At 39.0% G+C, this 25,921-nt stretch overlaps 2 protein-coding genes across 2 annotated transcripts; both read left to right on the top strand.

Annotated features, from left to right (window-relative positions):
- The first annotated feature begins 1,378 nt into the window (after window positions 1–1,378).
- On the top strand, window positions 1,379–11,961 carry taldo1 (transaldolase 1). Its single transcript, XM_069719876.1, has 8 exons — window positions 1,379–1,535; window positions 6,311–6,434; window positions 7,003–7,110; window positions 7,842–7,973; window positions 9,436–9,611; window positions 10,181–10,378; window positions 11,190–11,335; window positions 11,465–11,961. The coding sequence occupies exons 1-8, from the start codon at window positions 1,436–1,438 to the stop codon at window positions 11,495–11,497; spliced, it is 1,017 nt and encodes a 338-aa protein (XP_069575977.1). The 5' UTR covers window positions 1,379–1,435; the 3' UTR covers window positions 11,498–11,961.
- A 250-nt stretch (window positions 11,962–12,211) lies between these two features.
- On the top strand, window positions 12,212–24,909 carry LOC138633567 (uncharacterized). The gene is made up of 15 exons (XM_069719888.1): window positions 12,212–12,304; window positions 15,108–15,272; window positions 15,713–15,903; window positions 16,454–16,558; window positions 17,776–17,914; window positions 18,626–18,776; window positions 18,886–19,018; window positions 19,527–19,679; window positions 20,748–20,785; window positions 20,914–20,943; window positions 21,077–21,243; window positions 22,014–22,579; window positions 22,713–22,812; window positions 23,392–23,647; window positions 24,111–24,909. The coding sequence occupies exons 2-15, from the start codon at window positions 15,141–15,143 to the stop codon at window positions 24,191–24,193; spliced, it is 2,244 nt and encodes a 747-aa protein (XP_069575989.1). The 5' UTR covers window positions 12,212–12,304; window positions 15,108–15,140; the 3' UTR covers window positions 24,194–24,909.
- Window positions 24,910–25,921: the final 1,012 nt, after the last annotated feature.

The raw sequence follows: 25,921 nt of genomic DNA, 5'->3' as shown, positions 1-25,921 counted from the left end.
TCGGTACAGTCAGACAAAATCAAGTAATCAAAATCACATAAGGCATTGGCACATTGTTAAAGTGCTGAGCACACTCTTTTCTCTTCGCGTAATTAAATATTCAACGTATAACACTTTTCATGAAATATTCTGTAATTCACTGCGTAATTTAAATGTTATTGTATAGCCGGTAAAAAAGCTCAGGTTAGCAAGTTAATTTCCTTTATTGTACCAATGATTTCAGAGGGACGCTCGAGTCTGAAGCGAACATATACTGCAGGTAACACTTTACCTCGAGTCCCCGTATTTAACAGCAGTATACAACCATTTGAGACCAACTTTGCTCATAATTAAACTCACAGGACTTAAAGTAAAGTGTCGCCACATACCATGGATATAATTTGATGAGTCAGCCTCAGCAGCAGTTCCACCTACCTTTGGATGAAAATACAAAATACCTGAGGTTCAGAATTAAGCAGAGCCATCGCTAACATTAAGGACACCAAGAAATGTTCCCAATGTCTACATTATTTATAGATTCGCACTGTAGGTTGTTATAAGCTGAGGAGAAGGTGACAATCTCGTTCTGGGGTAAAAAAAAAAAAAAAAAAAAAGTAAAATAAAATAAATGAATTCCCCTGTTTCTCCACTAGAATTATCAACAGAATTATGTTTCTGTGCAAAATTGTTACTGCAACGATGGGAGGAGAGCTGCTACGGTCAAATATCTGTAATGTTGCACCATCTGACAGTAAATATGACGACTGTTTTAAAAAAAAAAAAAAACAGGAGCAGCCAGGTTCATTTGAAGCACAGTGAAGACGAATTATATGTTCTGGCTCAATGGCATTTATGAATATATGAGTAAGGACTAGATATGTGTCCAAGTTGGGTGGTTGGTATCTTGCAGTTATTACTTATGAGTCACATTTTTATGAGCAGTGGTGGAGGAAGTGTCCAGATCTTTTACTGAAGAAGCAATATAACAACAAAAATGATTCCTGGAAGAAGAAGAGGAAGTTTTGCATAACAAAATGTGACGCAAGTAAAAGTAGGCTATCAAAGTAGTATTTGCAAAATGTGCACATAAATCAGAAAAATGACACCTGTAGTTGTTACCTTTTGGTTGTGATGGTGGTGTTTAATCATTTACTTTAGGGTAGTTCAGTCTTAAACAGTGCATCATATTTTATGACGTTATGGATTTAATGCTGTCACAATATCTACATATATATATATATACACATCTAAATTGTATAAAATGAGTTACATTTTCTTTTTCTGTTTATTTCCCTAATCATTAATTTACTCATTTTCCAAACAGGCCACCTGGAAGTGGTGCGTGCGCGCTCCCGGAGACTATTTCCTGCCGCGTTGCGCGCTCCCGTCCTTCGGACATTCTTCCTGCTCTCACGTGTTTTCTGTGTATAAAAGGGTCCCCGTCTCTCTGCTCGACATGTCCAGCGTGTCACCCGACAAACGACGGAAGATGGAGTCCGCGTTGGGCCAGCTGAAGAAGCACACCGTGGTCGTGGCGGACACGGGCGACTTTAACGGTAAAAAAAAAATAATAATATAAATAAATAAACAAACAGAAAACGGGGCTTTCTTTCGGGCGCTAATGTTAGCCGGTTAGCACCCCGAACCGGGACGGGTCCGGCTTTGACGTGAATGACCGCCGTGTCGTGAAAACAACCTCGGGTCTCCTTCACAGCCGTCACACGCCACCCATCCTCCGAGGTTTTCCGGTTAACTTGCTGACCTCGACTCTCCGATAATCCCAATTACTTGTTATTCACGCAACTTGAGTAAACGACCTACTTTCAGTCAGCACGCGTTATAAGCAAACCCGTGCTAACTAACTACAACGGAGTCTGCGTGTTCAATTAAAAATATATATATATATATATGCTTCAAATGATCCTTCCGTCAATGTTAAGTGGTTTAATACGCTTGTGTACGTCACTGGGCCGCTTTACTTCCTGCTTGAACGTGCAATAAGGTGTAAAAAAAAAATGTTGTTTTCTTTCATTTATTTATTTATTTATTTATTTATTTAACTTCCTCGTTTGTCCCCTTTCCTGCCACGCCAGGTAAATGTCGTGTTTCTCAGCAGAATGAGGAACACGGTGCAGTAATACTATTACAATCACACTGTGACGCAAAGCCGGAGCTGCAGACTCAGGATGACATGACAGAACTGGTTTGACGCCAGCAGCAAGGCGTGACACTGATACGGTTACAGTCCTTCACGCACAAGGAGCGGAGGGTGTTTCCCTAGACTTGTTTATTTTATTTATGTTTTGGTTTTTACCTTATGCCAAATGGCACTTTTTTGTTTTTGTTTACTGTAATTAAAGGGGGGGAGGAACAAAAAAAAAAAAGAATGAGTCTGTGTTGATTCAGTCATACAGGGTTAGACATAATAACACCGGTGTTTTGAGTATAATTTTCTTTTTACCAATTAAAATAAGTGGCGTAAGAAAAATAAGTGACTGTTCTGATAAGTGGGTTGTTATGAAATACAAATTATTTTATTCTGGCTTGTCAAAACTGATTATTAGGTGTTTAGGTTTTAGATTTATGTTGTGAATTTAATAATTGGGTGATTTTCTCGTTAGTTGGGAAACGATTAACAATCGTTTTCTTCGTCCGTTATTCTGATTTCCTTCTCGACCGATTTAATTAGCCGTTTGGTCTATAAAATGTTCCCAAACTTGAAGGTGCGGCCTAAAATGTTTTGCGCTGTCCTGATCAACAATCAAAAATCAAAATATATTCTGTTTAGGATCAAAAGAGCCAGATAACATTCACAATTAAGAAGCTGCAATCTGATAACGTTATCTTTTTCTTTTTTACATAAAACAGTTATTCAAATGTTGTTGATCAGCTAATTAATTAAATTTTTCCTGCAATTATGTTCTGCATGTATAACTGAAAAACTAATGCGATGAAACCAGGGCTGCCAATCACAATTATGTTCTCGACAAATCATCTGGTGTGTAGTGCATCAGAAAAGTGTAAAAAAAAAAACCAAAAAACACAAGTTTCATTAAAGGCATTGTTTTGTCTGACTAACTTTTCAAAACTCTGATATATTTGATTATCTATAAGGCCAAGTGAGGATAAGCGGCAAATTGTTGGAACATGTAGCGATCAAATTTAAATAACTTGATTAATTTATGTTATCACAATCAACACATCATTTCACCTCAAGAAAACGCTACAAGAATAAGCAGTAAAACAACACGTGAAACGATTAAATAATCAAACATAGTTCACAGGTTTTCTCCATAGTTATAATAATAATAATAATATTTCCAGCCGTACAGTTGAGGACAACAAAACTGAGCAGGACAATGAGAACTTTCCAGAAAGTGGCAAATCCTTTTTCACATCACGGTATCCTGCACATCAACAGTCTCCGTCACACAACGTGGATGTTTTCAGTTTTATCTGAGCCACAGTGATGATGGTGATAACCTCTGTCAGCGCTGTCGTTGGAAGCACAAAGGCGATAAGAAGAGTGGTTTGTTATAAGCTTTGCCCAACCGCTGGTCTTCCTCTTTAAAACAAACACAAAAAAACACGGTTTATGTAATTTAGGTTTTACACAAGTGTTGTAAAATTCCTCGGTTTTCAGTTGTTGCAAGTTTAGACATGTTTAATGCGGTGTGTGTGTGTGTGTGTGTGTGTGTGTGTGATAAGAAGCTGGTGAAACATGGTTTAACAGCACACTCTTGCTTCATGCATATCTAAGTGGGGAAAGAGGAGTCGTCAGGTGGTTTCTTAAACTAAATATTGCGGCCCGAGGAGATAATTGTGAAACGTTGTCACTTGGTAACTAATTAGCCAACACAAGTATTGATGGTTTAAAGAAGACGTGTTTAAATAGCTCTCCCTGTTAGACGTCAGCAAGTTGTACGTGTCGTGCGAGATATCACGGCTGCATTTGGCCAAATAACAGACTTGTACGGGCACTAATCTGACTGTACATTGTGGGTTTTTGTTTTGTCATTTATAAGCAATATACAATTATATTTTATTTTGTGTTTCTACAATCTCACAGAACGACGTGCACAGAAAAGAAAGCCGTCTCAACCTTTCGTGACTATTTTAAAGCCCGTTCACTGACGTTAAGAGAAGTTCTTTTCTCACTTTCGTGGCTTATCAAACGGTTCCCACGTGTTTTAACACGTCCATCAACTCGGTACCAAATCATGCGACCGCAAATGTGATTTAGCAACAACTGCGCTTGCATCATAAAGTGGTGCTTTGCAGTAATTGTGGTGTAATGTGGGTGTAAGTGTAGATGTTGTACATTCACGGTCCAACTCGTAAATGACTAGAGAAATTAAATCAATACTCTTAACTGCAAGTTAAAAAAAAAAAAAAAATTAGGCTTCAACTCGCACAGAAAAATCTGTTGTTGGTGGTGGTGTTGTTGTTGTTGTTTTTGCAGATTTTTGTTTCAACAAATAATTCAAGCTATGTGGTCGACCAGTTGACGGCCTGTATTGGGATTTATATTTTCGATGGCTGTTAAATTCTGAAACGGTTTACAGAAGCTTTTTCTTTTTTCTTTTTCATCCCAAGGTGGTTAAACAGACCAAACGCCAACTTTTGAAAAAGTTGCTGTAATCAGCACTCGCACTGTGTAGCTTCTCCTTGAACAGTTGGTCACGAGTATTCAGGTCAAACCCACTGACCTGCAGATGGATCCTTTTTTTTTTTTTTTTTTTTTTTGGGGAAGGGAGTGGAGAAGCCGTATAACGAGCTTTAGAAAACAGACGGGCTTTGTTCTTTGGCTGAAGAGCTGGCAGCGCCGACGGGTCTCAGCTGCTACAATCGAGTGCTGACACAAAACCCGCCGTGCTCCCTGAAAAGGTCCTGCCGCTCATGCATGGCAAATTAAAATCTGCAGTTCTGTCCTCGAAACTACAGATTTTGACACGCGTTAATACGGGCCTCGTTACTTTTTACTGCACAACATAAACATGATTAAACTCTTCATTAAATTTGTCGTAACTTTTGAGTGGAACTGTAATACCATCAAATAACTTTTTCACCACTAAAGGTGTCATTTTAGTTTCATATTCGGGAGATTAGCAGTAGTTAGTGGGTACTCATTCGGTTAATGCTTTTATTTATTTTTTTCCCATTCATTTTATAGATTCTCAAGTTGCAGCAGTTCAAGCTTTATACATAATTTAGAAAGGGGAGAAAAAAAAAACTATCCCAAGTATATTCTTCCTATACTCCTAAGTACAAGAAGTCTGTCTAATAATTCCCAGTAGCATATAATCAATCTACAGTAATAGATGAGAGTGTTGAATAATTAATCATTCCCTTGTTTAAGCCTTTATCTCTCTTAAGCTCCTATTAAACTGTATTCTTTATATCAAGAGAAGAAACACTGAAATCTAACCGCTGGCTCTCAAGAGGGTTTTTTCAGACATGGTGCAGCGACATGTTTGGACAGTAGATGGCGCCATATTCTACCTGACGGCACCAGTATGTTGTAGATTCTCCATGACAGCTGTCTTTCAGGTCTGTCTCTTTCCTCTTTGAGACTCTTTTGTACCGACACACTTACACATTTTGAAATATGGTATCTGACTGGGATCACTTTAACTGGTTTTGTTACGAAGCCTGTCAGGATCATGCGATTTTAGTTGTAAGAATTACTGCCATGCAATTAGTTAACGATTTAATGAGATTTTTCTGTTCAAATATCGCCACTATTATAGTGTAAGCCCAATCGTAGTTTAACAATACACCAACGGTACAACTTGTATTGGCCTTGAATATTGGAACGAATAAATAATTATTGCATTTGTTTTGATTCGTCGGTCAGACCTCAATGATCTGGAAATGTGACATTTCTGTTAGTTTATTCAGCTATTTTTTAATGCAGATGAATGCAAATGATTCGAACAATTACGCAAAATAATTGCGACCACGTGATAATTTTGAATCTACTTCTTACATTTTGTCCGTGCGGAAACCTCCGAGGGGGTTTAAGACGGCGTGAGAGTTGTAGTAAATCAAAAAAAATGGACTTTTCCTCTTTTTATTTCTGCATATCGAATGCATTACAGATCATTAAATGTTGTTTTTGTGGTAGTGCGTTACAATTTGAATTTAGTTTGAGGAAAAACATCCTGACGGTATAACGTTCAGTAAATCCCACATCATCCAGGAATGAGGAAAAAGAACATTTATCAAATTAATTAAGTATTTTCATATTTTAGAGAAACTTTATATATCTAAAGAAAGCCAGCTCGTGTTTGTGACTTAACTACCTTTGTTCGTCTTCCCCTTTCCGCAGCTATCGAGGAGTACAAGCCTCAAGATGCAACCACAAACCCTTCTCTTATCCTGGCTGCCGCCAAGATGCCAGCCTACCAGCACCTGTTGGATCAGGCCATCAAATACGGCATCGCCAAAGGAGGGTAAGAGGTCGTGCACAAAGCGGGCCGAACACCCTGTGACTAAGCCTGTTTAGCTGTTTACATGTTGGGATACACTGGAGGGCAAACGTGTATATCGGCAGCAGCAAGGAGTAAATCATGTACAGCAGGGAGAAGATTTTAAGTGCGTTTTATTTATTTTTTATTTTTGAACTGCACGCGGTTCCTCTGTGAAAGGTGTTGAGAAAGTTCTTGAATTTGCAGCCGGCAGTTTAATGAAATGTGTTTGTCTTCTGTGGTTATACGTGAAACGGGATGCTTTTTTTTTTTATATATAAATGTATTTCTTTTTTTCCGATTGAACATTAAAAACTGCTTTAACAATGTTCTGCGAGTCTCAAAACTGTCCTTTTTGAGGAAATGCTGATTTGCTTTGTGCCCTTTTTGATTTAAGTGACGTTTAAGCGCTTTGGTACATAAACGATAACATCAACTTTGACCCGATCTGTCAGATTCACTGTAAAAGATTCATATCTTATGTCCATATTCATGTAACTTCACCCATCTTTTTTGTTTTGTTTGTTTTTTTTTGGTCTCGTCCTGCGTGAAGAACTGAGGAGCAGCAGGTCGCCAACACCATGGACAAGCTGTTTGTGAGTTTCGGGCTGGAGATCCTGAAGAAGGTCCCCGGCAGAGTCTCTACCGAGGTGGACGCCAGGTGGGTGCAGACGTTTCGCAAGGTGCTACTTGTGATTTTTCAAAATTACGCGGTCGTCTGAGAGAAGCTGAAAATGCACGCGGCACTTGTTAAACACTACTTGTTAAAACTGGTTTACAGGGACCACGTTATTGGTTACGACGTCACTCGTGTGGAAAAAGTTGAATTTACTTTGAATTTCTGTTGTGACTTTTTTTTTTCTCAGAATTGCACATAATCCCCTCTATAATATTTTGTCTGTGTACAAAAATACTTTAATATAATATACTTTAATTCAATGTTGTTTCATGGTCTGAAATTAGATGTAAATTCGAAGCTAGTTCCTTGATTAGTTGGCAGCCACGTTATTGATTTGATTATTAATTAGTAAAATACTTGATAGAAAACTTTTTGTTCAAACAATCTGTGGTTTATTTTTGCTGCCCAACTTTGTGTTAACGGGAATCATGACTAGCGTGAACACGGCACACCAACTTCACTGAAGCTTTTCACCATCTTCCTTTTTGTTCACGCGTTCACACTACGCACTCAAACAAAGTTCCCACGTAAGACGCTGCAGATATTTGGGTTTTCTTCAAATCAAATCGCTTCCGCAAACCACCGATGCCCAAACAAATTATGAGAAATCGTGAAACCGAATGACGCGTCTCGGCGTGGAGTGCGGCTGCCACGTCTGAGGCGAACGTTTTGAATGCTGAATTGCTTTTTTGCGTTTTCTCGTCGCACGACAGGCTGTCTTTCGATAAAGACGAAATGGTTGCCAAAGCCCTGAAGCTCATCGCTCTCTACGAAGAGGCCGGCATCGGCAAGGAGCGAGTGCTCATCAAGCTGTCGTCCACGTGGGAGGGAATCCAGGCGGGCAAGTGAGTTCCTCCACCCCGACTGCGCTCGCTTGGCGCGTCTGACTTGCGCGTCTGTGTTGATTTTAAGATTTTGTCATGTTTAGAATCTTTGAATGTGAAACGAATGTGAACTTTTCACGTGACGCACACTGACAATTTCATTTCAATGTTTTTCCAATTCGATCCGCGTGGGATTTTTTTTTTTTTTTTAAATGTTAAGACCGTCGGGATGTTTTTCTCAAAACAAAATTCTAATTATGAAGTACCACCACAAAAACAACGTTCAGTGATCTGCGATGCCTTTATTGGCGTGACGTTCGGATTAAAAAATGTCGCCGAAGCATGTTTGCTTTTACATACACAAAAAACATGCTTTTGCTGGAGGAGATGCCTTTTCGGTAAAGGTTTAATAACCGTCTGTAGAGTTGCGGTTTTTTTTTTTTTTTTTTTTTAACTTCTGTAGCACGTACGAAACGCACAGTGACCAGGTGTTCATTCGATCGTGTCATTTTTCTGCGACTCTTTTAACAAATCATCAGAACGAGGTGGGAGATGCTCTCCGCTCAGTCAGTGAGCGTTTATACCTTAATTGTTATTTTGTCGTGAGACTCGGTGACTGTAAATTAGAGGGTTGCCGTAAAGGGCACGAGGCCACCGCTCTGTTTGCTCCTCTGACTGAGAAACAAACGCACCACAGGTTTGGGATATAAATGAGTTTTTTTTTTTTTTCCTTTTCATCTTTCTTTCCGTTTTTATCTTCAGCGTTTATTTAACCGATCAATTAAACTATGATTGACAGAATTATTTTTTATTTTATATGATTTATTAAGCGAAAACCTCAAATGTTCTCTGCTTATAGCTCTCCAGATGTCTTATGGACAAAACAAGACATCTGGAGAGTTCAGCGGGGGGCTTTCTGGACATGACAACTGTTATCTGCAACAGGCTGAATAGTTGACGATATATAAAGTAACTTAATAAACTGTGAATTTTAGCTGTCCGTGTGACACTGAGTTGATGAATGGAGGCAGTGTTTTGTTGATTGTCAGCGTCACTCCGGTCTATTTTTTTTAGAAGTGGAGTCATCCTGGTGACACTCAAGATATTCAGCGAGCATTGTTGCAGGCAGACGGCTTCAGGAGCAGATTTGTATGACGGCGGTGACTAATGTGCACGCGGGACGTTCATGTTATCGCTCTGCAGGGACGTAAACATGATTTTAAAAAAAAAAAAAAAAAAAGGAAAGAAAATGTAACTGGACAGCCACAGATTGATTACACGCATTTCATCATTGCAAAGTAGGACTGAACTTTTCTCGGCCATAACGAAAACCGTAAAGTCTGAATTTCTAATATTCTTTGGCTCTTTTGGGTCTTTTGAAAAGGTTCTGCTTGACGGAGGAACGTGTAGTATGTTCACATGCGGGCATATTGCCGCTTTTAACGTTTGAAATCATTTTGGGTTTTTTTTTTTTTTTGTACAGGGAGCTGGAGGAGAAGCACGGCGTTCACTGCAACATGACGCTGCTGTTCTCTTTTGCTCAGGCTGTAGCCTGCGCAGAAGCGAAGGTCACGCTCATCTCGCCCTTCGTCGGACGCATCCTCGACTGGTTCAAGGAGAACACGGACCGCAAGAGCTACGAGCCACACGAAGACCCAGGTAACGACAGCCGTCCTCAATTCGTGGGGAAAATACCTTCAGTTGCCTTTTTATTAGGTACGCAGAGCTTGAAACGTGAAAATCCTGGGAATGTTCCGTTTTTCTTGAAACTGTTTTGACAGGACATAAATAATGAGTAAGAGGCTGAAATTGATGGCGTCGCCATCTGCATTGATCTTCCTGTGATACCGCGGCAACAAAATCTTCCTCGATTTTTAGTGGCCAAATGAATTACGACAGCACTTGAATGTGTTATTGATCTGAATAGGTTGTTGTTGGGTTTCTTTTAATCAATAGCAAATACCCAACATCGTGTAGTGGAAGGAAGAGACCAAATTCAGCCTCCTCAGTTAAAAGAATGTTTTTATAAAGCCAACAAGAGGAAAGTTCATCTGATTTGCTTGTAAATAAATGAAAACGATCCCTTTTTAAACACAGAGTTGGAAAACACAGGAAGTCATCAAAAAAAATAAATACAACTAGACTTCATAATAGCACTCCGATTTAACCTCGAAGTGAAAGGTTTGGTGAATCAGCGATATATTTTTTTTTTCCTTCTCTTTTCCAAGGCGTGCTGAGCGTCACCAAGATTTACAACTACTACAAGAAGTACGGCTACAGCACCGTGGTGATGGGCGCCTCCTTCAGGAACACGGGGGAAGTGAAGGCTCTCGCCGGCTGTGACCTGCTCACCATCTCGCCCGGTCTGCTCGCAGAGCTCAGCCAGGATCACAGCACCGTCACGGAGATGCTCAGCGTGGAGAAAGGTACTCGCCTCTCCGACCGCAGCGCGCTGTTCTCCTAAATAACTCGGCCGGTTTCATGTTCACCGTATGTGGGGACATTTTAAAATAGAAGTTCGACTCTTATCTGAACCCAGATGATTACGGTCTGAGACGAGCATGGATCATAAGGAACGCGTATTTTTTATTAAGGTTTTTCTGGCTGTCCTGCAGTTGATGCCAACAATCATTATTGTATGAAAAGTGTGAAGACTTTTTCTCGACGTCCCGCACATCATCAAACCGAACAACGGCGTGGGAAACGCAGCAGGAACGTGATGTTTAGAGTGTTTGAGTGACGCACGAGTACCTTCATGTATAAATCTAACTGTATAAACATACAGTAGATGTTACCACATTTGAACATCTCCAGCCCTGCGCTGTATTTACAGGTCCTGTTCTTGAAAGAGTAACAAATACTCTTCAGATTAAATACTATAAACTCACCTTTTTGGAGGTTAAAATAATCTGAAAGATTTCTTGTAATTAATTTAATCATAAAAGAAAAAAAAATTATGAATGTTTGTTTTGTTTTTTTTGCTTTGAGAAACTCTGAAATATATTTTCCCCAATTTATTATTATTATTATTATTATTAATGGAATGATTTCTGAACATTACAGAAAGTCCTTTTACAGGAAACAGTGGTGGACATTCTCCCTAACGCAGAAAACGTATCTTTGAACATGTCGGGACGAAAACCTGGATGGAAATCTGTAACCAGCGCTGCTCTCTTTATTTCCACATTGACCTGGATGCTTTGATTTTTGTTGTTGTTTTTGTTTTGTTTTTTGCAGCCAAGGCATGTGATCTGGAGAAGGTCCACATGGACGAGAAGGATTTCCGCTGGCAGCACAACGAGGAGCGCATGGCTGTGGAGAAACTGTCCGACGGCATCCGCAAGTTCGCCGCCGACGCCATCAAGCTGGAGACCATGATCAAAGTCAGACTTATTCCTGGTTGTTCGTTCATTATGAATTCATGAATAATTGTGGTAGAGATGACCTACTGGTGCTTTTCAAAGTATTTTCTAGTTATCCTGACTGTAAAAAAAAAATTTTTTTTATTCCAGGAGAAAATGCTCAATGTGAAAAATGGCAAGTAAAGAAGAGAATTGGCGTTTCCAGCCACATGGACGGGTAGTGTTAGGAGGGAGGAGGCTGCCTTCTTCGACCCGAGAGAAGGTCCAAAGCACCAGAAAGCCTTCCTCTCCTCGTCTGACCAAACTCCAGGGACCTCCCTCCTCAATGGACCCCTTTTCCTCTATTAGGCTAGGACTGACTGACCAAACATAAATGCTGATTTAATACTTCAGTGGTTGTGGGTTGTTATGAAATAGTCTAATATTTAATAGTAATTTGACCAGAAAAGGAGAACATAAACAACTCCTAAAGAAGAAATGTCTTGATGAGGCCTGTTTTTGGTCTCTGAGTGACGACTAGAAAGGACCGTGGGCACTGTTTGGCAGGACAAGATAACAAATTTTGTGTTCTAACAAAGACCAATGTACCATCATTCCTCAAAATATTCAAATTTTGTTCTTTCAATAAATGAGAATCGCCGTCTTTACAGTCGTGTTCGCTTGTTGTTTTGTTTTTTTTTCTGCCTTCAACGCATCAGTTTGATGCGACGGGTGTCAGACGCATAAAAGATGTTGGTGCTGATAAAACGGTGGCATTTCAAACGCAGCCCAGAGAAGAGAAGAGAAACTAGGATTACTCACAAGGTCCTCCTCCTGACGTGCAGCTATTGTAATACGTTTTTAACAACCTCTGGTCGAGCCTGTTTAACTCCATTCTGTCGCTGAACGTCGCCAAGTTTCAAAACCTGCAGTTCATGGGAAGACTACATTTCCTGAAAACCTCTCGGGTCTTGAGGACTTTGAGGCTTTGGAGAGGAAGAGTGGCTGAAGGTACACTTTGTTGTTGTTTTTGTGAACCTCTGTCAGTTACGTTTTCAATGCGGTTTGTTCGTTTCGGTGTGTTTATTCTGTGGAGGTTGGACAGTGTTGTGATTTTAGCAACGAGGCCGGCAGGTACGTGGTGCGACGGTATGAATTTAAAAACGTAAAAGGTTTCTCTCCTTTTTTTTTTTTCACCAACCATGGTGAAGATTTCAAGGTTTGTAACGATAAAAACGTAATTTAACGGGACAATTTGCGTTAGAAACTGACGAACTGATGTAATTCTGTTCTCCGTTTGCAACAAAAGCCGAACTGCGTTGCACAGCTTTAAAAAAAAAAAAAAAGTTCCATCATTCTCTTGTAGTTGAATAATGTTCCTCCATGTTGTCGAAAGCTCTGTGAACTTGAAAGTCAGCCGTGCTCTTGAAATGTGAAGTTTCCAGTTTTGGAAACTGTAAATGGGACAACGGTGAAAAAATAAATAGGCTTTCCAACACTGATGGCAAAAATATTCAAAACATTTGACCATTGTAACCATGTACATTAACAACTGGTATAACTGCCACATGAAGTCTCAAAAATAACTGAAATCACTGTCAAGTTGGTTTGGATTCAAATAAAATGTTTTTAATCACCATACTAACACCATACCCACATACCCCAACACCATACAACTTATTGTATAAGTTTAGGGCCAGATAACTTGATAAAGGGCCAAAAGCCCTTTTTTGTTGTTGTTGTTGTTGCTGCGTCAATAAAATGTCAAAATGCAGCTTAAGTATGCTAAATTAGATTTTCAAACCGTTAAAGAGATGAGTGACAAAATAAGAAACAATGATACTTGGCTTATTATTCTAGAAATAGAAACCGGATAAGTTAAAATGTTTGGTTTTGGGCCGAGAGTTTGATTTTAATTCACCCGTATATTTGTATTCAAATTATAACTGATTAAATTAATCTTCACGTGAAATCTCCCCGCCGGTTCGGCTACATTTCTCCCAGTGCACCGGTGCGCTTTTAACAAGCTATTACGAGATGTAATACTGGGTGTTATTAAGTAATAAAACACGACAGCAGAGAAAGAGTCATGATTACTTGTGACATTTAACCTTAGTTAGAGAACTTCTAACAATAGAGAAAGAAATGACAAAAGAAAGGTGTTGATTTGTAAATCCATTAATGAGCAAGTTTGTGAAAGGAGCATCCATCATTCGTCATTAGACGGGAGTTAAAGAGGAGGAGAGGTGCTTATTGAAAAGAAAGACAATTGGCATCATCTCAACCGACAGTCAGACTGAAGATCACGTGCAGCGAGACGGAGAGCTGAGGTTGTATTTGAAATGTATTATTTAACCACTCAAAGACCTTTTTGTGCCCAAAACAAAACAAAACAGGGATTTTACTTTACTTATTGAAATAAATCATGTTTGTGTCCTAAAAAAAAAAGACTTTAAACTGAAAAAGAAACACGACCACGAAGCATTTCATAACAGACACCTGTGGGATCAGTCACCTTTTTGTAATTAATTCGCTCTAATTGTGTCCATGTACTTATTGTTGTATGTACTAATACTAATCGTTTGGGTTAATGCCTGGCTTTTTTTTTTTTTTTTTTTATAATTTTATAGATTTTTTTTTTTTTTTAAGATATGTTATGAAGAAAGATGTTGCACAAACATTAAAGTGTTAGAAACATCCTGAAGGCGGTTGATTAAGAGTTGTTGTCGATCAGTGAAGGAACATAAAAACGAGGTCACGGACTGAACTGTTTTTTGCTTTCAAGCTGCCACAGACGTCATTTGATATGTTTCCTGTGTGAATACATCATTTATATATGATCTCGTTCAACAAGGGTCATTCCACAGTATCTAGACGTTGAATGCTCCTTTTAATAGCGTGGTTTTGTGTGTTTAAATATTGGATGCGAGGCTCTGGTGGCGGGTAACACGGTGGAATAACTGTCTGTGACCAAAATCATATTACAGGATCTTTCAGTTAATATATTAGATTTCTATAATCTCCATGCTGCTTCAGGTTATTGATCATTCTTGCTGTAACTTTCAGACTCTATTGAAGTGGTTTCTCAATTATTATGGCAGGTTTTGATGGAGGGTCTCTTTCATTCAACTAGTATGCCCGTCTGACCTTTTGCAGCCTTACACCTCATGTCGCTCACTCAGGTCCTTGCATCAGCAACTCTTGGTTATTTGCAGCTCTAAACTGATAGTGTGTATCAGGGCTGACCAGGCTTCAAAACGTTTTAACAACCTCCCCCTCCAAATCAGTTCATCAACCTCTCTACCAGTCTTCAAATCTGCTTTAAAAAAAAAACCTTTTTATCTTCACTGGCTTTCCCACATTAAGCCTCAATGAATTATTATGCACTGCTCATATGTTTGTTTTGGCTTAATGTTGTTTTTAATTTCTTCTTAAATTGTGTCTTTATTTTGTATTTTCCTCTTTCAATCAGGTCTCTCTGATTTTGTTTAATTCTGTTTGATTGTGTGCAGCACATCACACTATACCATGAATCGCAGAGGTGTCACTTCCTGTCTTGATGATCATCAAGACAGGAATCAACACTCTGCGAATATCTTTAGTGTGATTTCTTTTTTTTTTTCAAACAGAATCTTGTCAAAATCACACTCTCCTCTCACTGACATCAAACAGCAGCCTTGTTTCTGAGGCTGCCAGGACTCATTATGCTGGATTGCCCCGACTTGTAATGCAAATGATTTAAAAAGCCTTGTAGCTGATAAAGAGTAAACGTCCCGTTCAGAGTCTTAACGTTTCTGTCTTTTACTTCCCAAAGGTTCAGGCTCTCCTGTCTGACTGAGGAGCTGAGATGCTGGACCGGTTCAAGCTGAGTCTCCTATTGCAGGGACTGACTCTGTTCCTGTCGGGCCCGGCCTGTGAAGCCTCCTCTCTGGGGCTGACGGTCCATGTTGTGCCTCTGGGCAGCGATGGAGGCAAAACGGTGGGCAACATCTCCTCTCCCCGAAAAAGCTTTTTGTCACAATGTCTTCATGTCTGAATACATAATGTCGAATGTCTGAATGTCTGAATTTCTGAATGTCTTAATTTGACATTTTATGCAGAAAGGAACCTCTTATCAAACCTACTAGATCTGAAATCACTTATTTTCAAGCATTTTTAAAAGGGGCTCATGTTACTCTGATTAATTTAAAAACAAATTCCCAAAATCAAATTGTGTTGTGTAAGATTCATTGCAATGCTATAATACATTATTTAAAAACAATAATATCCTTGCCAACTATGCGCAAACTAGAAAAAAGAAAGTCATTTCCTAATTTAAACCTCTACAATCCCCAAATATTGACCCTTAACTTTTAAGTTAAGTCTCAGTTGGTGCCGGCTAAAACAGAGTTTGTCATTTTGTCTGCTTGCTTCCTGCAGGTGCGAGCTCATTTCACTGCCATTGCTCCCAGTCCATGTCCAGCTCTGTCTGGACTCTGTGCTGCAGGACAGGACTGTCAGGTCCACGCCACCTCGTTACCGTTCACCGGCACCAAGCCGTCCTCCGGCTGGTGCGTCCGCCAGTGGCAGAAAACCGTCCCCAGTAATTACAACGCCACCATCAGTTTAGGGTATGACACCTACACGCATTGTGTTGATGTTCATCTTGTTTTGTTTTTTTTATAAAACAGTTTCCACACACCGCTCAGGTTTAAAATAGGCCATTTCTCTTTTCCCTCTACATATGTATATATACAGCAAATACACAATGCATCATGAATACATAGAGTAATAAAATAAGAAACATATATATCATATCTTCACAATCATACGTCTTAATATTATCATCTTCAATCTGAAAACTTGTATTGCTTGTTATACTTGGTGTCTTGTTAATATTTGAAAAGACTTCAAATCAAGGTATTGTTTGTAAGATGTGTGTAATGAGAAAAACACTTTATCTTTTTCTTTTTTTTCCAAGTTCACGCTCTCTGATAAATGTCCAATTGATTTATAACTCAATGCTTTTAGTTGTTTATATCTGTGGTTATCCCGCCAGTAATTATGATGCACTGTCTGAGACCTGCATGTGCAGTATGTCCCCCAGATTTCTGTTTTACTTGATATTTGTCCTGTTTCGTGATCCGTTATTCTAATACACACTTTTTCTTACACGATTAGGTCAGACACCGAATTTTATGTATCAATGAATGCAGAACCGAAGGTTCGAGCAAACAGCGGGAGACTCAACCAACCTGCTTTTGTAGCTCTGCCTCCTCCTCTAAGGTAATGAACACATACAGAAACACACACACACACACACACACACACACACACACACACACACACACACACACACACACACACACACACACACACACACACACACACACACCTGCACGCAGTCTCCACAACTACTTCATTCAGACGTTAGCGTCACCTGCTTTGAATAAAAAATAAATAAATACGTATTATAGGGCTTTAAAGAAATAAATTGTAACTACACAATGTTACGTTAAAATGGTATTTTCATATACAAAATTTCCAGCTGTAAAAAACAATGTGACATTGTGAAAGAGGTGCCCTGAACCTGAAGCTCCCCTCATTCTTAAGGCACTTTTTTGTGATCTTCAGCTCATTGTTTAGCGGCCACTCACTCTCATAATGCCAATTTCCGCTTCAGTAGGCAGCTGTTTTCTACAAAAAAAAAAAAACCTCCTGCACACGACCTAGTCAGCGGAAAAGGGAGAACAGACACAGTCAGCAGCAAGCTGGTGGACACAGCGGAGCATTCAGCAGCTGATTGAGATGTGGGTAGTTGGTGGAGACCAAAAAAGTGCCAAAAGAGAGTGAATATTGAAGTATTGGACACAACTCCAAATGAGTAATAATAATGCTGCTCCATAACTGCTGGATGTACAACTGTGCAACTGTTTGCTAACATGTCTGCCCATAGATACATAAAAGATATGAAGATGATATCCTTCGCTACCTTTTTTTCCCCTAAGTTGCCAAAAAAAAAAAAAAAAAATCAGTTATTACAGGTTTGATTAAACATGAGTAGGGTTAATTACAATGGGAGGGATGCTTCAACATTGCAGAGAGTAATCTTGTTTAGGGAGCTGATTTAGCTGAGCATAAAGACTGCAGATATATACAGTATAGATATATAACAGCTGGCTGGGTTTATCTAAAGTTAGCTTTACAGTGACTTCTGATGACCTCTAAAGCTCAATAATTACCACAAATCTTTTTCTTTTACATTTCACAAAACTCATTGTGTATATATAAAAAAATTAAAAAAAATTTAAAAACAGTGTACAGTGTACAGTTTACAGTGGGTTATGTGTGGGACTATTTCTGAGTCCCTACCAGTAACCAGTGAGTCTCTAGCAAGTTACCGGCCATGAAATAGTCTCCTGATCCTCACTTCCCCCTTTTTCATGTGACAGTGTTTATGATTCGGGCGTCTGATTATCTCTTTGTTTCTGATTCGGGATCAGGGCTCGTGTGAACTGCCCTCGCCACTTCTACCTGTCAGTGAAAGACCTGGACGGAGACAAAGTGCAGTGTCGCTTTGCCCGCCCCGAACAGGGAGAGTGTGTCAGCTGCACTCGGCACTCTTTTATAGAACTGGATGAGGTGAGTCCAACGTCCAAGCAGTATTTTTCTGGGCGGTATGTTTACATTCTCTTTTCAACTCTAAAAATGTTGTTGTTGGTTTATATGTCGGGAAAATCACATTTTACTTTCATTACATGGAAATAGTATTCCAGAAAAGAAAAAAAAAATCGGCCTCATGCTGTTATTTACTTACATCATTGAATTTTGCATTGCTAATGGCACCTCAGTCTCAAGCAAGTTCTCATTATAAAAGCTAATCATGTGTTTTGTATGTAAAATATTTTTCTGCATAGTATGTAGTTACTGCAGCTGTCAGATAAATGTAACAGAGTAAAATATTTCCTTCTGATACACAGTATAGTGCAGTGGAAGCATAAAGTAGCTTCATTTAGATACTCAAATACCTCCAAATATAATTACAGTACTTGGGTTAATGTACTTCATTAATTTCTACTACTGGATATAAATACATATTCTGTTCCTTAGGTGGTTACATGTGACTTTAAAGTACTTTGAATTAACATGCAGGGATCCAATTAAATGATCTATGCAGTAAAAATGTGTTCTATTTATTCACATAATTTGCTCAGTGAAAAGCACCAGTGTGTCATGGTGTGTTACATACACTGTTAGAACAAGAAAGAAAATGTTAATTTCCCACAGAGCTCAGAGTGGAAATTATTCCTGCACACTTGAAACATATTCTGTTTGGTTAAACTCTTTTACCAGGAGAAATGCATGTTGTCATTCACTGGAAAAGCACCTGCAGGACGGTACTTCATCTACCTGATGGCAGAGGATCTCATTCCTGCGTTCAAAATAAGATACGTCATCAACAACACACCCCTCAGCTCTGTTCCCGTGCACCTCTCTCTCACTGGTGAGTCTGGTTTTAGTCCTTCCTTTTATTCAATTTTAAAAAAAAGAAGCTATTTTATGCTGCTAAGTTATAATTTGCAGCTACAGAAACGTCTCTCTTGTCCTCTCAGTGGAAGAGTCGACATCCAGCTGTAGTGATGAACCGGTGGCTACAGATGAGACCCCTAAAGAGGACTCTGTGCTGTTTTCCCTGCCGTACCAGGAGATGAAATTCCAGGTCAACTACTTCTCACAGCTGGAGAGGTGCGTCCTCGAGGCTCTTTTGATGTCATCCTTCCTGTTTTTTTTATTTGTGCCTCTACATAAATAATTGAAAGTATTGTTCCAGTTCCAACCTGGTTCAATAAGCAGCTGGGCCAGATACTCTGTTGTTTTTCAGACAACAGAGTATCCTGAGAACAGTCCGAAATGTATTCATTAGAGGGACTTAAGTGTGAAATTTATGCTTCCGTTTGCACTCACTTTACCTGTAATAAATATATGTTAAGAAACAGTGAGTAGTGGCTGTAAATGCACCAATACAATTCTTTCAGCTCATTTTACTGCAGCTATACACTGTTTATATCTGGTTTCACTTGGGTGAGAATGCCACAAAAATGAGATAACATAAGAAGATAATTTAGACCTTTTATCTGGCGTGACTTCTTCACATTCTTCATAGCCAAGCACAATAATTACACCTAAAATCACCTGAATGGGTTTATTAGCGGTGTAAATGGGAAAATAATTAGGTTTGTCTCAATATTTGCAGTGTTGTAGAGGTAGCAGTGGTCGGGCCCCCTGAACTCTACAGGACTGGCTTCACCTCAGTCGGCCCCCTATCAACGATGGCCATGGCCTGGATCCGCGCCGAAAACAAACTGGCTCGACTTTTGCCCATCTGTTTTGCTGCGAACACCAAGAAGTGAGTTGTTACTTCATCAAACTTGTATTTGTAGGCGCTTACTGAATTAAGTAACTTATTCTGAACAGCAAAATGTCTGGTTACGTTATAAACCTTGGGTCTCTGAGTGAAGAGACACTTGTACATATGAAATATGTAACGCAGTGGAAAGATAGTCTTGAGAGTTTAATGACAACATCAAGGTATTAACAACTTCAACGTTTTGCAAATTTACCTTAAATTTGTCTAAAAAGACACCTTTAAAATGACCTCAGGAATTTCTGACTTCCTTGGTTTAATCTGGTTTCATATGATATTTTCCTTTCCTTGTAATATAGGTAATGTATAATATAATGCCGTGTAATTAATACCAGCACAAAAATAATGGTCAAGTCTACCAGAACATCAATTTATTTAACTTTTTTACCAAATGGATGATATATCTTTTTTTTACGGAGCAGTAAGAAAAATGCAATTTACAAATCTGTTACTCATTCTTACGCAGGTTTACAGCATCGCGCTGAAACAAGATCCTATTCCTGCTGTTTAAAAAAAGGAAATAGACAAATAATATAGCCTGCTGTGTATGTGTGCAGAGTTTAAAAGCCCAAACAGGCGACACTAAGATAACTGAGCTACAACCAATTTTTACTCATCTTTCCACTAACACAGACTACAGACATAAGAATAATTTGGAAAAGGCTACAAAAATCAGATACAACATGTACACAAAGTGATTAGAAATGAACAAAATACAGAAAATACATGCAGGCATACCAAAAGGGGGTATATGGCTGCAAGATTCTCGATTCATATCTGTCATCACCCCTTTGTTTAATGTCATCCCTCTCTCACGCTACAATGTCAACAAACATGTCATGGACCGTACGTATACGTATACATTGCAACATACATCACATTATATTGTAATGGATACAGCACGTGCATTACACTATCCTGTACATTACATTACATTACATTTCATTAATTAACCTGTATTACTTCACACGCATACTGCCGGTCAAATTTACGAGAACAGAGTATGTTTAGCACATAAAGTGATCTGATCTGCACTTCTTGTTTTTCCAGTTTGCAGTCAGAGCCCAGATGCGTGTGGCTGAACCAAAGTAAGACCTTTAGCCTCCTACAACATCATAAGAATGCCAGACATTTGTCAATGAAGTACTCCTTCCCTCATGGCGGGGTTTCTCAAAACGTACTGAATACTAAAATATACCTTTCTTTATATTTTCAGGGGAAATTATGACGCTACCTGCTGGAACAGGTTGAGAAAATAATACTCTTTGTTGTGATATTCAAGTGTCGTGTGTGAGATTCGGAGTTTGAGAGTCCTATTTGTGTCTTCCTGAGTTTTAAAAAGGTCTTAATAATGTGCTGCTGCTGCTTTCTGCCTGCAGAGCTGAAGTGTGAGAAGACAGAGATGACTCTGGTGCTCCCTGTCGCCTCCCTCAGCAACATCAACCTGGCCGAACTGCAGCTCAACAGCCCCACCTGCCCTGTCAGCTACAACAACACACACCTGACCGCAAGCATCTCTCTGAGTGGCTGTGGCACAAAGACCGTGGTAAGACTCTTTGTTTGTTTGTTTGTTTGTTTCGCTCTCTTTCTCCCTTCCTTCCTTCCTTCCTTCCTTCCTTCCTTCTTGCCTTTGTTATATTTTTTTCTTTGAAACACTTTTAACCAATCCTATTCCTGACTATTTTTAAATGGCTAAAAAGACTTTTACAGTGTGCTGCATACATGGCTTTGATGTATGTAAGTGCTGACTGATGTACTTTACATGCTACATCCACTGTTGGACTGCAACTAGCAGTTATTTTGGTTGTAGATTTATCTCATATAATCTTTTGCTGGTTCAGTATATACAATGTTAAAAACTGTCAAAAACTTTTCTGACGTCATCATAATGTCTACAGTTTGATTTGTTTTGTGTAACAGGCCGAAACCATAAGATATTCAATTTACTGTGGCAAACAAAAACAGCAAACCATCACATTAGAGAAGCTGGAACAGAAGAAAAGATTGACTCTGTTGATCAACTAATCAACAATTCATTGAATAATTGTTGCTGTATTTATGAGTAAGAAAAGTATTATAGCGGTACTTGACACCCAGCAACAGCAACTTAACATCCTCCAGAAATCTCATTTTGGCTCATTTTAATGAAATGTAAACACCTCTATTGGTGGAAATGGTGACAGGTGCCAAAAAGCACAACTCTGTCTGTACCCAAAGGGAAAGAGACTATAAATGTTTGACCCAAAAAAGACCCAAATGACAAATGATTCAGCTCAATGTGAATTCTGACTTTGCTCGACTCCTTTTCTCGTCCAGCATTCGGGTTCAGAGCTGGTTTACACCAACACCTTGCAAAGCGTGCGTCCCTTCACTATGGTGAGCCGAAAGCCGTCCCTCATCCTCCCTCTGGCCTGCCGGATCCCCGGAGCCCAGGTCAATGGATCAAAGTATGAGATCAGCATGCCCACAGAGGAGGAGACTTTTGGTGAGATTAGTGTTTGGATAACATTTTACCCCCCAGGAGAGGGGCCCCTGGGAAAGTTCACAGCCAACCCCACGCTTCGCTCTAATTACATCTTCGCAAGAAGAGTGCGTCGAGATATAGAATCAGGAGCGGGGAGCAATATCGCCTCCAACAGCACCACCACCTGCTCCTCAAACAACACCACCTCCACCTGCTCCTCAAACAACACTACCAGCTCCGCCGGTTCCTCAAACAACGCCACCACCTCTACAAGCGGGGCCGTTGGCTCCAGGCTCCAGCAGTTGGACCTCTACATTATGTCCAACTGCAGCATTGTTCAAGCTGAGATGATCGTGAGCAATTGTATGGAGTCTGAGACGGAGGACTTTACTGAGAGCCATCTTATTTTGGACCAAGGGTAATTTTTCCTGTACTGATTTTAGGTTTTTATTTTGAAGAGATGCAGTAGGAAATAGGCTCACGAGTCACCTCTGATTTTCAACCATGACATATCAATTTAAAAATAATTCTCATTTAAATTTCTCTTTCAGGTGTATGCTATCCAACAACACATTTGAGATTGTTACAACACAAACTAATTCCAAGGTTTACCGCCTTGATTTGAACGCATTGGAGGTCAACGGATCAACGGTCAGTGATCTCGTGCAACACGCACATAACACACTTTGCACTTCTTTTTTCTGTAAATTATTTCTAATTGTCTGAAGACAAAGCAGTGCTGAGGACATCTCTGCCGGATGTTGTTGAGATTCAGTTCTTGTTAATGTGAAACAGCTTGAAGAGACAAAGACACTTTTTCTATTAATTAATTTTCTTTTCTTCAAGTGCTTTAATAAGGTCAAAATATTATCAATACTTTAAATAATGCTAACCAAATATCCCCGAAACAAAAGGCATCTCCACCTGCCTCAGCTGCACTACATTGTTTTCTACTAATTAGAATGCTAATATGCTCAAATTTGATGGAAACCATTGTAAACGTAATCAGCACGCTCGCTTTCCTATCTTGAGTGTGTTAGCAGGATAAAAAAATTAGCATTTAAGCCTTTCCTTGATTTCCATTTCTTTAAATTCCAGTTGTCTTAAACAATGCTTTCGCATCGTTTGATTAATGTGTGATAAACAGCTGAAGTCGCTCCATGTCGTGACGTAATTCAATACTTTGGGCCGTCTCTCCACACTGCTAATCACAGCCGCTCATGTTTGCAGATGTACGTCCAGTGCACGGTCAATCTGTGCATCGCCACCATGCCCTCTCATAAGTGCCCTGACCTGTGCACCCGCTCCATCAGTGGCAGCAATGTGGTTGGCAGCTTGTTCACCAGAAGCTACACCGTCCGCTCAAGAGCCGTTAGCCTCATTGCCACCAATGCCGATCCGGCCTCAATGACTATAACCACTGCCGCACTGACGACCACCACACAGGCAACAAACACAGCGGCCCAGAGCACCACTACATCACGTGGTAAAGACGATTTCTGCCAAACAAGACTCCATCTGTTTTTTTTTTTTACTTTGTGATAAATCATGAAATTCAATTGTTAATCCTCTAACCAGCGAATTACATCGCTATTTACAAGATAACTTTTCAGCGATAGTTGTTTGGTTTTGGAGGAAAGTACATATTAGGCTTTTTGATATTGATCACCAACTGCATCAGTGGCTACAGGTACGAACACACTGCTAACAACTGCTTCCGACCCCGCAGGCCCCAAAGGGCCCTTAAATAAGCAAATTAAAATGGTGTATTTCGGGATCAGCTTTTTTTTTCTTCCATAACTGCTAATACAATTCTTCCGAGCTGTTGAATTTGTTTTCATAATTTATGTATGGATTCATTACATCACCTAATTTTTAATGTATTCATAATAATACACACTGAGTTAACTGTAAATGCAACTCCTCTCTTCTATTCTCTTCTCTTGCAGCTCCTGAACACACCACATATGCAGCAACAGGAGTGATTTTTACAGCTGTCAGCATATTTCTCCAAAGTACCGTCCTTTTCTGAACATGCAGCTGGACGATGAGCTGCCAGAATATGAGGCATGAGAGGAGGGGTCACACAACGAAATAAATTCCCCATAAATAAGGATATATTTTGAATTTGCTCCCACGAGGCCTCAGTTTGAGACACTGACCACATTTGCGGATGTTTAGCTTTTTTTTCTCTCCTCACTACTTTTTTTTTTTATATATATAAATGCAAAACTTCCTTTAAAATACGTATTATTAAATGTTAACATGTTGTTTTTTTCACCAGCTGGAGGCCGGATTTATTTAACTAAATTGATTGGCATATATCGGCAGCAGTTTGTCTGCATACATTGTAAAAGGAATATTAAGAAGGCTAAATAATTAAATGTATTCAATATAACCAGACTGTGTATTATTACATGTTCATAACTACTAAGCAGATAAGCACATATATTATGTTTTTCTTCTCATGAGCTTTTGTTGGCTCCTGCTGCTTGATGTTTTCAACATGTTTTTACTAATCCAGAACATTTTTGATAAAGTTTTCAGTGTATTACAAAATCTACATACACTTTAAGATGACTCAAATACTTAATCAGACACTTCAAAGGTAAATTTCCAAGTTATATATATTATTATATGTGCATCCATCTTTACTATAAAATATAAAAAATGAAAATCTATATTTTTTGTAATTCAATAATACGTTTTAGTAACATAAATATGTTAATAAACACTAATCCAAACTAAGTTTTATGTGGTATTGATCTGTTTTGTTATGAAGCTGTACTTAATGATCAATTACCTGACTGTTTCAGGAAATGACGTGATAGGGAAATAGTTTAGTGATATGTAAGCACACTATATTGATCCTGACGTAAAGCCCTATGATTTAAATACATTATATTTGGGAAATAACGTGTTGTAGTACCACTAGTTTATGATGATGTTTAAAAAATACTGGATTACCTGGACATAGCTCTGGCACTTTGTGGATAACAGCATCAGCAGCGAACTCAATGTTTATGTTTATGGTAACACCAACTGTTTGTTTCTAATAATGCTGTGAATTTGTAAGTATTGGGGCAGATGCTGCAGTTCTGTAGATTAGTGTCTGTGTGACCTAGTGGCTTTGAGACCTAGTAGCAAACAAATTCAAACTAACATCTCAAACCTGGAAGTGATTTCAGATTGTGGCTTAAATTTGAATCCTCATTTTATGAAGGTTATTAAAACTTAATTTTTCATTTTAGGAATATTGTTAAAGACAGACCTTTTTTTTCTTTTCTTTTTTTTTTTTTGAGAGAGAGAGAATAAAATACTCACCTACAGTTTTATTACCAGCCGTTTAGATTATTATAATCGCCTTTTTACTGATGTTCGCAAAAGTCTATGAGAAAATTGTACAGCTAGTTCAGAAGGTTGCATTCAGAGTTTCAACTACAACAAATAAAATAGATCACATTACCCCAATGCTCAACACACTGCACTGGCTACCTAGAATTCCTTTTAAAGCTCTGTTACTTGTTTATAAAGCTTGAAATGACCTTGTCCCTCCCTATGTCAGAGATCTTATTTCATCTTATGTTCCTGTCAGATCACCGAGGTCTTCCTCTGCTGCAAAACTTCATGTGAGAGTGCCTTCTCGTTTAATGAAATCGTCTGTGAAAAGCTCACTTGGTATTTTTTTTTAAAGGAAACTAAAGACCTATCTCTTTAATCTGGCATTTCATTTGGAGTAATGGTTTTTAAGTTTTAATTA

The sequence above is a fragment of the Brachyistius frenatus genome, unplaced genomic scaffold (assembly GCF_029030835.1).
Source record: "Brachyistius frenatus isolate BFR_SWC_R1_liver_20210118 unplaced genomic scaffold, ASM2903083v1 Contig_226, whole genome shotgun sequence".
In the NCBI taxonomy this organism is placed as follows: Eukaryota; Metazoa; Chordata; class Actinopteri; family Embiotocidae; genus Brachyistius; species Brachyistius frenatus.
Note: the sequence above shows the minus strand (reverse complement) of the source record. Positions and strands in the feature narration are given on the sequence as shown.